The 13458-nt window shown below is 35.7% G+C and overlaps 1 protein-coding gene across 5 annotated transcripts in view; it reads right to left on the bottom strand.

Moving 5' to 3' along the window:
• TAX1BP1 (Tax1 binding protein 1) overlaps window positions 1–13458 on the bottom strand; it is a 57484-nt gene that overhangs the window by 19134 nt on the left and 24892 nt on the right. For 3 of the 5 annotated variants that reach the window (XM_033062172.2, XM_033062163.1, XM_033062191.2), the window contains exons 6-8: window positions 3773–3921; window positions 3545–3635; window positions 2158–2343 (exon numbers count right to left, since the gene is read on the bottom strand). In XM_033062172.2, coding sequence (XP_032918063.1) covers window positions 2158–2343; window positions 3545–3635; window positions 3773–3921 — 426 coding nt within the window. The remainder of the gene's footprint in view (window positions 1–2157; window positions 2344–3544; window positions 3636–3772; window positions 3922–13458) is intronic. The other 2 variants (XM_033062182.1, XM_033062202.1) reach the window with 1 other exon arrangement.

The raw sequence follows: 13458 nt of genomic DNA, 5'->3' as shown, positions 1-13458 counted from the left end.
ATCCCACCAGAAACATCAAAAGCACTTTAAGATTAATAAATTACATAAAAGTTCGGTTGCTTCAGTACTGACATATATCCACTCCCTCCAAATTCAACACATTCAGAAGCAAAACAGCAGAAAAGAGACTAAAATAAGATGTAACTTAAAGCAAGAGAGTATGCCCTTTTTAAATTCTATGTCCCTTCTCAACAGCACTACTTTTCCACTTAAATATTATATTCATAACTCACTTTATAACAACTTCTAGTCCTCTGAGATCCAAGTTGCTTTTCTGTGAGAAGATTGGCAAGATACACAAGAAAGATGCCTGCATAATCTGACTTTTCCATGCTGGTCTCAAAGGTTATGTCTAAACTGACTCTCTAATTTGGATCAAGAACACATTTGTGAAGCAAAACTCCCAGGCAATTTCATTATTGCCTATCACACTGCAGATCACAGAATTTCAGAGCACAGAAACTGCATTCCTTTTGGATGAAATGGAACAGGATGATGTACATTCAGGCAAAAACACCTAATGGTTATGCTATTGTGGGTTTACCCTGGTTGGATGCCATGTGCCCACCAAAGCCACTCCACCATTCCCCTCCTCAGCTGGACAAGGAAGAGAATGTAACAAAAGGCTTGCGGGCTGTGATGAGGAGAGGGACAGTAATTACTGTCATGGGCAAAAACAGACTCATCTTGGGGGAAAAATTAATCTAATTTATTACCAGTCAAAAAAGAATAGGACAATGAGAAATAAAACCAAATCTTAACACATCCAGACCCCAACTCCTCTTTTCAGATTTAACTTCACTCCCAAATTCTCTATCTCCTCTCCTCCAGCAGCATAGCCAGGATGGGGAATGGAGAATACAGACAGATCATCACATGCTGTCTTTTCTGCTCCTTCCTCCTCAGGGGGAGAACTCCTCACTCTCTTCCTCTGCTCCAGTGTGGGATCCCTCCCGTGGGAGACACTCCTCTACAAACTTCTCCAACACACACCCTTCCTGCAGTTCTGCATGAACTGTTCCAGTGTAGGATCCCATCCATGGGGGAGAGGTTCTTCAGGAACAAACAGCTCCAGCACAGGTCCCCTGTGGGGTCGCAGGTCCTTCCAGCAAACCTGCTTCAGTGCAGCCTTCCCACAGAGTCACAGCTTCCTTCAAGCACATCCATCTTCTCCAGCATGAGGTCCTCCACAGGCTGCAGGAGGCAGCCTGTCTCACCAGGGTCTTCACCATGGACTGCACAGGAATCCCTGCTTCGGTACCTGGAACCTTTTTCCCTCCCTCAGTGACCCTGATGTCTAGACAGTTCTTTCTCTCATGTTCTCCCTCTTCTCTTCAACTGCAGTTCCTCTCAGTTTCCCCCTCTCCCACACCCTTCTTTAATCTGTTATCTCATCATCACCCCCAGGCTCAGCCTTGGACAGTGGTGGATCCATCTTGGAGCCAGCTGGCATTGGCTGGTATTGTCTCTTGGGGGAAGCTTCTGGCAGCTTCTCACAGAAGCCACTCCAAAACCTACACAAACCCAATACAGGTATCTATAGCACCTAACTAGAACTAAGCCTGAAGTAACCTCACGTGGACCATGGACAGCATAAATAAGAGTTCTTCAGCAACTTCACTCTCCTGTTACACCACACTGCTTGCTAACCACAGTGCTGCCACAGGGCACAGTAAGGCACCTCTTCGTTGGAAGCCCTACTGTCACAGCAGAGTTCTCAGTCAGCATTGCAGCTTGATAGTACATTCACCTAACAAGCCCTTCAGCAATCACTCCATGTCTCCTCTTTTCGTCTCCCTCACTCTCTACAGTCTCTACTCAGCTACATTACAAAATTTTTTCCTTAACTTCCTTCCCTTTTTCATGAAGTTAAAAGCAATGCAGGAGTACGCCACTTTTACTGAACTCAAAAATTATCTTTTCACGCATAGTTAATCTCAGTTCATCATGTGAGACCTCAACAAGGTCAAAAGGTGCAAAACTAGAGCAGATTTTAGTGTTTTCACCATTTTCTGCATTTACAGAGAACATCATAATCCTCATGCCTCCTAGCCTATACCCTGGTGATTTCTTCAACTTCTTCCTTTCTCTTGTAAAGTACATACAACATTAGATATGTTTATTCATATCAGGCCAATTATATTTAGTACTGCTTACCTTGTTTGATGAAGAGTGCAAAAAAGCTTTCTTCATATTTTCTTTTTCAGCTATTAATAGCTGCAATCTGCCAACCTCCTCTTTATAATACGATACCATGTTTTCTTTGTTTGCATCCAAATTCTTAAACGTCTGGATTTCTTTTACTAGCTTGGTGTTTTCTATTTCTGTATTCTTCAAGTGTATCTGCAATGATGCTAAAACATGTCAAACTTCTTCCACGTTAGGAGAACTACTGTTCACCTATTTATGTGCTCACTAAATTCTAATTTTTTCTAACTTGAGGCAGATTAGAACTGGTAAAGATAAAAATTAAACATTCGGTATTATCAGTGCCCTCCAGCTCAAACTTTCTGGCTGGAATTCTTTCAGTATGGTCACCTAACAACAGCTCCACTCTACAGCTAGAAGTTAAAGTCCTAATTTCTCTCCACAACAAATTAAGTTATTCAGGACTCACTCCCCTCTTCACAAATGCTGGTCAACTAAGGACAAGCAAGAGAAATGACTTGAAGAAAACTAAAGAGAAATTAAACTTCTAGTAGTAACTGCCCATGGCCATCTAAGAAAACAGGTCTACATCAGGAATATTCATTTTCAATGACAGCAAACTACTTTTAATAACTCTGCCTACAACAATGCAAAATAGCTCCTGCACACAAGCGTATTCCACTCAGACCAGAAGATTTGTGTTATTTACAAAGGAATTCCATGCTTGTAAAAGAGGCTTTGAGAATTTATAATCTAGGAATAGAAATCATATTTTAAATACACTTGATCTGTTTCACACAACTTAAGGATTTCATTATTTTAGCATATGAAGGTTTTGTTGCTTTGGGGGGAGGGAGGGTGGCAGTGTATTTTATTCTATATATGGGTGTCTCTCAATACCAGCAAAAGAAACCAGCCATGCTAGTAAAAACCAATGCAATAGAGAACCTACTAAAGCTTCTCAGTGTTATAGACAAGGCTCAAGAAGAGGGATTAAGAGAACAAAGTCTGGAGAGAGAATTTAAATGACTAAGAAGTATTTTAGTTATGAAAAAGTGTGTTAAAAACGAACAGCTACTGGGTGATGCACTGTATAACTGAAGAATTTTCTCACTAGAATCTATTATTTTTTGTTACTATGTCTGAGTTTTAACAAGTTGGTGATTCATTCTCCTTCTTAGAGACCTTTTTATACCATGGTTTAATTCAGATGCTGTTTTCCTCATGCATTTTTATGTGAGAACATCTATAACTATCTTAAAGATATGTTCACAGAAGTTACCCATTTCCTTTTTTCCTTAACAAATTCAATTTATTAGACTTCTCCATAAAACATTATTACCTTTATTTCAAACCACTTCATTCCAGTGTATACAGGTACAAGTAATAAAGTTACCTTATAAAGTTCTTTTTCATCCTTTTCTGTCTTTAACACACATTCAAGTTGCTCCTTCTCAAGCATCACTTTCTTCAGTTTGTCCTTCAGACTAAAACATTGAAAAATTAATGGTACAGAACTGTTAAAACAGAAAATCTATGCATGCAATAAAAATTATTAGTCTAAAAAAAACCTTTGGGGGAAAAAAAATAAAATAAGGAAGATAAGGAACAAAAGACTAAATACCTGTCTAACTCCGTTTCTTTTGCAATGGCTTTCTGAGTAACCGTCATGATATCTTCCTCAAGCTGGAGAACTTTTGAAGCAACCTCATCATGCTTCTTCTTCAACTCATTATTTTCCCTTTTAAAAGCTTCTGCTGTTTGAATATTATCCTTTTAAAAAATTGCAAATAGATGCCATTTAATTATGTGATTCTTCAGAAGCAAAACATGTTATTTGAATTAATGCCAAAATATGGCCATTAGATTTCTTCTCTTCCTTAAAATGTGTAACAAGTTCATTTCAAGTATACATAAATAAATATATATTGAATATTGCTATGCATAGTTCATATATTAATAAGGGTCAGTAAGGAGGTTGTTTGGGTGCAAGCACTCAGTTACTCAGATCATACCAAAGGCTTCAGAGCACAGGATAAATACATTACTTCCTATCTTTTGACTATTTCCTTTAGGCAAATAAACTTCCGACTGCCTAGCTCAGAAAATAAAGAATTTTTATTTCTCTTTTTACTTGCTTTTACTTAGAAAGAAGAGCTGGCATTTTTCCAAACAGTTACACCACAATAGCAAGCCACAGTAAAGACAACAGCAGGCAAAAGAAGAAATGAAACAAAACGAAACAAAATTGTGATTTAGAGTTGGTTACTACATGACATTCTCCTAGCTGGAACATATAGAAGGTCTCACATAGCTCAAGGAAGCTCATGCAACCATTGTGGGATTTATGGAAGCTGAGACAGGGGATGATGACAATACCCAAAACATACTCCTTTATCAGAAAACTGACAAATACAAGATGGGAAACCACTTTAAGTATTGCATTCGTTATCTAATTACGGTAATGTCCATACTGTTCTAAGGCAGTGGACAGCTGAATGCCATCTCCACTGCAGCTAAACAGCCATTTAAAGTCAGGTTATCTTAAATAAGCCTGAAAATGTTCTTTTTCAACATAACTATTTTCTTGAAAAAAAATTCGTAAGTAACACCAAAGTAGAGCATACATACTGAGATAATATGCCACCTTTTTCTGATATCAAAGTATAATAAAGTTCAGCTTATTAACAACCATGACAGGGATATGAATCAAAGTATAAAACAAGGTCAAGACAGACTGACCAACATACCTAACTACAGCATGACTTAGGAGTGTTTGTGTAGATACTAAGGTACAAGTTGTCTTTCTGCTCTAGATTTGGAAGATTAAAGCACTACTTCATCTATTCATTTTTAAACAAAGCTCAGTGCCCCGAAATAACAAGTTGATGTACTGTTACATCAAGAAAAACACATCAGCCAGACTTTACGAAGAACCCCTACTGGCCAAATTCCAACCTAACAAACATTGTTTTAAGTACAATAAAATATAATGAGGACTGGTTTTAGTCATTAATTGTCAAGATACACTGTTCACAAGTATAATTAAGCCTCACTTTTACAAGCAACTAAACAGAAGTTTAAGCATTATGATTTTTTTGGGGGGGGTGGGGGGAAGGTTGAGGGGTAGGCAGTATTGAATTGAGGAGTGGCAAATGTCTCATGACTCATTCATGTGCAACACACTAAACCAGCATGCAGATTCTTATTTTTGTTATATATGCTGTATAAGAGAAAAGGACTAATATATTACAACCATTTAAACTCTAAATGGCTTTCTTATGTCCATATAAAAAGAATTTGAAAAGACCATGAATGTGCCACCTTTTTGTAAAACACAGCATTGGAGAAGATAATCCACAATTTCCATGAGGTCTTTAATTTTGAAGAGCTATCAGTTTCTTGCAACCAAAAATATATGTACTTGGTGTAACGAGGGCAGGATATTTTAATTAAAGTCAGTATTCCAAGTAAAACTTGCTATATAACCAGAAGCAACAACACACTCTATAACTGCTTGCCCTCCCCTAGTGCAGTGGAGACTAATTACTTGCCCCTGTTTTGAAAGCCTAGTACAGTAAAAAGTCTATTTCAACGCATATCTGTGTTTTCTCTAAACACCGCTTTGGTATAACTGTAACTGTTGTAACCCAAGTGCCTTCAAAAGAATTTAATCTGATACATTATATATACAAACTGTACAAACAGTTCAAACAGGTTGCCAAAGGTAACATATATTAAAAGGAATTAATAGCCTGAAAAAAATTCTCTCCACAAACAGCATTACAATTGATGCTGCTTTGCTAGTTATTCTAAAGGGACATGGTACTAAAATGTAAAAGTTCCATACTTAACAGATTCTCACCTAATAAACTTGTTTAGATACAACTAAAGCCTACAGTTTTTAAAGAAAAAAAAAGGATTAATTTTTAGAGACAACTTGTTATTTTACAGAATTCTTAGTAATTCAATTTAGATGCAGCAATCCCTAGTCCCATACATTGGTTACAGTGGTTTCAGAGCCTGTAAAATTTAAAATGAGTGCTCTTAGACTATTTTACAGGTAAAGTCAGCTGTGTTCAGAAGGAGTCTGAAGGGGAAGAATATAATAAACACATCAACTAAATGTACAACCCCTCTTACAAAAAAAGATAATTTCTGTAATCATTGCTTTTATTCATTTATCTTGTCTGGAACATCCACCAATATTTTCTTCCACCTTCTTAACAGATGAATAAAAAAAGCAGAGCAAGAGCATGAATCATTTTAATGAACTGGTTTAAAAACACCCAATAATTTTATGGTTATTTTTAATCCAGTTACAAATGCAGGTCCCATCACCTTCCCTAGAGTTGCAATAGCCATAAGGGTGGAAGTGGGAAGCAAACTGCACCACAAGGGTCAAGAGTAAGTAACAAGAAATTACTTAAATCAGCTTTACTGCTGCAAAAGAAGAAGTTATCAAAACAAAAATTCCTGTAACTACTAGGAGTCTCATTAGCAAAATGAAGCAACAAAAATTCAATGAGCTGTTAAGTAAATTTCCCTAGAATTAAAATTTCACTTTGAAAATCTTGATGTACCTTCAGATAGGGAACAAGAAGAAATATGGATGTTCCAAAACCTTTACTGCTATTCTAAAATGGAAGAAGATTTAAGACTTTAAATTTATTTTTAAAATTTAATTTAAAAATAATTTTATTGTAATTCCATGCAATACTGTCCTCATAAGGTTATTATAAGATCTACCTAAAGGATATGCAAAGATCATGCCTAGGGCCATCCTTGAAACACATTTAAAATAAATTCCCCCTGCAAAAAGGACTAATAATCTTCCATTTGAGAATGGAATAGTGATAAGGTTTTTAAATTCTTATTTTTATAAGAGAAAATCATGGCAAAAATCCACACATTCAACAATGAAGAACAGCACGCTTTTCCTACTTATTTCTTACTTCTAATGGATTTTTACAACAGCAGTAAAACATCACTGAGCACAGTCTAGTTAATGGAATGGTACAGACATCCCTTCCTGTGATCAGCACATACAACACACTTTTCAAACACACCGAAGGTAGACAGACATCCAGCAGACAGAATAAAATACTTGAAAAATACAATCCAAGGCTGTTTCCAGACATGACACCTTGCAGTATGGCAATGGTCAACACGGTTTTTTATGCTTCATCTTCCCTTTCTGCAACATGTAGAACTCCCTACCAACCTTTTCAAAGTCATCCCACACCTAAAGCATTCACCTTTAATTAATGGTTAGTATCTGCATCCTTTTTTTTACTTTTTAGAGAATGCATACGCTATAATGAAGAAGAGTGAAAAGTTAAAAATCAGCTATGCAGTTCACACAGAAGAGGTCAAATCACTAAATGCAAGGCAATCTACTTAAAAACAAAAAAGAAAACAAAAATAAAATTTAAATCTTAAAAAAAAGTACACCAAAAAACCCCCGCAGTACCACCTTTTGGTTGGATTGATTTATCTGGATGTAATTTAATGTCAGAGGAACCATTATACTTGATATCCTACAGAGAATTTAGGGGGCTTAGATCAATTATCTGCAGAAGCCTTTTCTTTATCCCACTGACACCACAGCAGCTCCAACAGAATCATTTGAAACACTTTTCTAACATCACACTCTGTTTAAAGGACCTCTGAGTATAAATGATGAACACAACACAAGCACCATTGAAGCCAGTGCAAAATCTAAGTCTGCCCATAACATGACATGAAAGTTCTGAAAGGAAACCTCAAGTCCTAATTTTTCTTTCTACAAAAAAATTAAGCATTCAGTAAAGTAAAGAAGAAAACGAATTCCATATAAACTCAATGACATTAAGCTTTTATCCTTGTGACTATGACTTGTTAACAGAAATACTGCTCTAAAAAACACTGCAGTCAGTCAATTTCGAAAATCTAAGATGCCACAGTGGTAATACTGTAACTAACATTGTAAATGTGATCAAAACTAAAAAACTGAGGTCTAATTGTGAGAGTTCATCTAAGTTACATCAGTCATTCAATAACTGACATGAAGATTACAAACATGCAAGTTTTTGCAGGAGGCAGCTGAAGCATTTACACACACTGTGGTTTGGCAGCATGTACTTACATGTCAGAATGTTAATTTCTTAAAACATGCTATAATTTCACTATAAGCTATTGATTTTGCAAAGTCATCTTCATGAATACATAATTTGAATTGTAGACTATCTCAAGTTGCATTTAATTTTCCAGTGAAATAATTTTCAATTACCCAGTTAAGAAATATTCATACACAGAACAGTCAAAAAAAAAACATGAAAGAGGGTGTTCTCTTCATACGATGTTTAGAGTACCCAAGGGTGCTGTAATTGCTGGTACTGACCTGAGCAAATTCAGAGTGTTTAATTTGTGTCTAAAATTAAATGAAACTGGGGAGAAGTTTGCTTTTTGGGCTGGGGGGCAGTTATCTGGTTGCTCTTTGCTTTTGGACAAATCGTCCAAATTGCTTACTTAATTTTTCAGAGGGTTTTTCCCCTAAAGTAATGCATCTTCCTGACCATCAGATTTTTCACACATGGAGCACACATGAACAGTATGAACAGAGTTTGGACTAAAGAGACACTGAAAAAAAAATTGATTCACTTCCATGCACACAACTGAACTGAGCACTTGTACTGATTACACTTGTACTGCTGACGTATCACACTGCACAACAGGGTTTTTTCACTATCTAAGCAGCAAAACTCTCTTTATAAAATGGCATCAAAAGCCAGTTTAAATTAATCCCTGATATCTGAATAAAATTCTCCAATAAATAAAGCCACTCTGCCAGCAGAATGTGAATTTACATGGATGCTTTTGATTAAAATTCCCCATCAGATAAAGAAATAAACACACTTTTAACAAGTTAAATGGTAAATTAAATTTACAAAAGACATGAAAGAACAAGTTTATCAAATCAGTAAATTCACTTCTGCCTCAATTTATGCCAGCATGGTAACAAAAACATTATTCAAATGTTCATAAGACAAAAGGATGAACAGGCAGTCTTCAAATCTGTTGCTTCTGACTCAAGCTAATCATAGAAGCTACTGACGAAGGAGTAAGACTTGTCACCACTGTCACATTAAAGAAATCAGTTCAGAAGTGCCCTCTTCCCACTAGAGGGAGACCAACGACTGCAAAAATACCTTTTGCAAGAACTGCTCTCTACAAAAGCATAAAACCAGTGATGACAAAATAGAATGGTTGCAGAGTATCAAAGGAATGACCAATGAAAGACACACAATGACTACTACGTGCTTCTCTTCTTCAGCACAGTAATACTGTGTCTTAAAACAGTAGGCAAGTGCACTGCTGCCACAGACCTTACACATGGTTTAAGCATACACAAAACTGGGAACACAAAGATCAAAAAGCAAGCATTCTTATTATGTACAAAGCTACATATATTTTATATTCATAATTTCTAAGATAAAGATTCAAAATATTTATATTATTGTTTTCTAAATTAAAACATACTACTCTTTTGTTCCTTTTTTTTTCAAGTTTCTTTCCTCCAATTTTGAAAAAAAGCAAAATATATTCACCTAAAAGCAGCGTAATCGTGTTATTCAACACACTGAGTATGTACCAGTTTACAAAAGTAAACCAAATGAAAAGTTTAAATATTAAGAGCAACCTGAAACAGTTCTGGTAACCATGCATCTTCTTAAGCAAGGTGCCATCTTCTTAAGCAAAATAATCAAAGTGCATAGCTACATCATTACTTTACCAGCGTTATATTGCTAGAGTTGCAAGGTGTATATAGAGCATGATCCTAAATAAAAGTATGCTACCAGGGAACATCACCCTAGTAAAAACAGATTAACGCTGAAACACTAACAGAAGGTTGTAAGAAAAAGACGTGACATTTCTGAAACATTTCCAGTAATTTCACATTTACTCTGAATTCCCACACAGAGTAGTAACAGAGTAAGCTAAATCTTCACACTCAGTAAGAAGTATTTTAAATGTCATCTGGAGAAAAAAAAGTAGGAATGGTTTAACTGACACGAAAACTGCTGCAAAGAAATATTATGTTTTCCTCTAACTGAAAATATAGCAATCTTAAGGCCTAGCCCTTTTCAAAAGGCTGAAAGAGGTAGGCAGGAAATTTTCATGTTGGGGACAGGACAAGGAAAGTCCACTTACACCCTCTGTAAATTGTTTTTGTCAGTACAACTACATGCTGCATTAAGCAGGCCTTGAATAAGAGGAAAAAGAGTAACCTAAAAGAAAGAAAGACTGAATTTGTCCCTCATTTTACAATATCTCAAGCTTTGGCAGGGTGGGGTTATTAACACAACTTAGTGGTAATAAACCATAAGTACACACTAAAAAAGTGGGGCTGGAGAGCATGTTCCCTGTGAGTGCAAACAGTGACTAATGCTGAGCTGTTTGTCTTGCAAATATTTTTTTTCTGCGATGGTGGCAATGACAACAAGAAAAAATATTGTCTGCAGAACCATTCATGTGTTGAACACAAATAATTTTTTATTAATGCGATAAAGCACTAAAAAATTAACCAAACCTAAAAACCCAAAAGCCTTTAGGGACAAGTAGTCACTTAAGAGTGCAATAATGCATTACAAGAAGATAAAGTGTTTCAAGAAGTCCAATTGCACATTATGACTTTATGTCTTGAATGCATTTATTCCATCTAACTTTGGTAGGAAATGACATAGCTACCCTGTAAGAAGGCAACACAAAACTGCTTATCTCCGGAACAGCAAAGGCACCTTAGCAAACCCAAGTCTGAAGTCTGCTGCAGCCATTAATTTCAAGTGCCACTAACACTCTCCTATTTGTAAAACTCAAAAAATGGGAATCTTTTCAATACCTGAAAACATGCATAGAGCCCAATAGTCAAGCTTCACGGACCACTGATTGTATTAGACCTGAATAGATTGTTTAGCACACCTGTTCTGAAAAGACTGATCTACTTTTAGCTTATCTCTTCCTAATATTTTTCTCAACCACCTACAAAATGCCCAAACATGGTAAAAAGCCAAAGAAGATAGCAGTTGCACTGCCCAAAATTCTGTTAAGAGTAATTAGGTGTGAAGAGAAGTCATTTAATCAGGAGTAGGAGGGAAGCACTAATTGGGATTAGCTGTGGCATTGTCATGTCTACAACTATCCTGTCTATTTTAAGAAAGCAATGCTTCTACAGAAGCATTTCTCAATGATCCAAACTACTTCTGAGCTATTTCTGAAAATAAAGTACTGATAAAAATCAACACCAAAAAGAAGAAAGTAGTCTAAAGGCATGTGAATAAATATGAATAAAAAGGGGATTTTAAGAGAAGTGCTCTTTAAGGAAACATTGTCATATTAGGAATTTGGAGGTTTCCCATCTTCTATTTGTTACCCTGCACCACAGTAATATAACTAATCACACCATCCACATTCCATTCAATTACAAAAATAGAGCTTAACAATGGATTTGATCAAAAGACAAAACACATGAGCTAAGATTCCCATATTGTTTTCTCTGAAAAAAGTAGGGTTTTTAGAAATTGAGCAGACAGAAAAGTATTATGCATCCAGGGGTTCATTACTCCAGAGTTCCCTTATCAAAATACAAATGTAGTAAGTAAATATTAGTTGCCAATACATTGGCAGCATAAAGAGCTCTGCACTCAATTAGGATCAAATACTTGTGTCTGTACAGACACATCCACTTCCTTGGCACAAGCAATTACAGCTTTTTAAACACAGTGCTTTGTATTACTCTGGGGTTTTTGAGAGCTTTTTGCACGAGCAGAAGTATATTGTGCACTTCCCAATAGAAGAAGAAACAAACCAAAAAAAGTACATTCTTAAGAGACTGCACACAAGTTCAGTGTAACTTAGCTTTACTTTTAACAGAAATAAATGTCTATCAATTATAGCTGCCTTAAACGACAAAGGCAATGACATCTCGTATATATATAAATTTTATTTTCTTATATGGGCTATTTTGTTTTATTAATTGTTGTTCATTAGACTAATACAGAAGTATATTGTAAGATTTTTAAAGCAAAATTCCAAATAGTTAAACCTTTACCTAAGTTAAAGATTTTTTTAAATAATTTTTTTAATTTATCACTTTCATTTTTTACCTATTTATGTACCAAAAGTGTGTAGAGCATAACTAAAAATACACATGCATATAAAAAAGATAACTAGAAATAAAAAAAAAGAAAATAAAAAGCCCCCATAATACATGGTTAAAACAACCACATATGGGTAAAAAACCCATAAGCCAGGCCAAAACAACCTGGATCACACTAAGCACCTGTAAAGATTCTGCTGTTACAAAAAATACAAATACATTCTGATTACTTAACACTTCAAAGATTATCACCTGTAGTCATATAAAAACATCGAAGTTAATGCATTGCTTAGGTTTATTGCCAATAACCACTATTCACATCACACAAAGTGCACTAGATTATCTGGGGGTTGTGCTCAGGACCTGTTTTGTAAAGATCTATTAGTGGTTAGCTGGGGAGGGGGTGTTTTGTGGGGTTGTTTTGTTTGGATTTTTGGGTTTGGTTGTTGCTTCATTTTTTTAAACAAGTCACAAGAAAAATAAAACCCAGGTACTGAAATCCAACTGAGTGCTGCGTCACTGATGCTCAGGAATCTTTAAATCAATCCATTAATGTACTGTGTGTATTCCCAGCAAACAAATTCCCTAATCCTGTGATCCACTGCTGTAGTTCATGTACTGGGGTGAGGAGGAAAGGAGAGCAAGTCATCTTCAAGACTGGAGAGCCACATATAAAGCATTACTTATCAAAAATTCTGATTATTAAAAAGTTAACTTACTGCACCTGATTTAGTAGATGTAGTAACATGCTCACCTAATTTTCAGAAATAACACAAACCCAAATATTCCTGAAATTAAATTCTTAGAGGTAAAACTACTTTGTGTTAGAGAAGCTGACTGTAAAATGTGAGAAAGTATGGAGAGATTTTTGTTCCTATATAGTCTAACTGTATCCTTGCTCAACAGCAGTCAAAATCCCATTTCACAAATTGTTCTCATGGAATTGTAAAGCTAACATGGGTTAGAACTGATAGTTTGCTTTCAAATATTTTTTAAATAAGAGCCTCAAGTGACAATGAAAAGTATCTATGTAGCTCATTCAGATTTATCCACCAAATCTATGATCTGCAAATCCAAGAAATGTGAATTTCTATTCTCTTATTGATTTAAGCTAGTTTTCCCAAGCATATTAAATCAAAATCATTCAGTAACAGAAAAAACTTTTCTAAACA

Source organism: Catharus ustulatus, chromosome 1 (genome assembly GCF_009819885.2).
Source record: "Catharus ustulatus isolate bCatUst1 chromosome 1, bCatUst1.pri.v2, whole genome shotgun sequence".
Lineage (NCBI taxonomy): Eukaryota > Metazoa > Chordata > Aves > Passeriformes > Turdidae > Catharus > Catharus ustulatus.
This window is presented reverse-complemented; position numbering and strand designations above follow the sequence as displayed.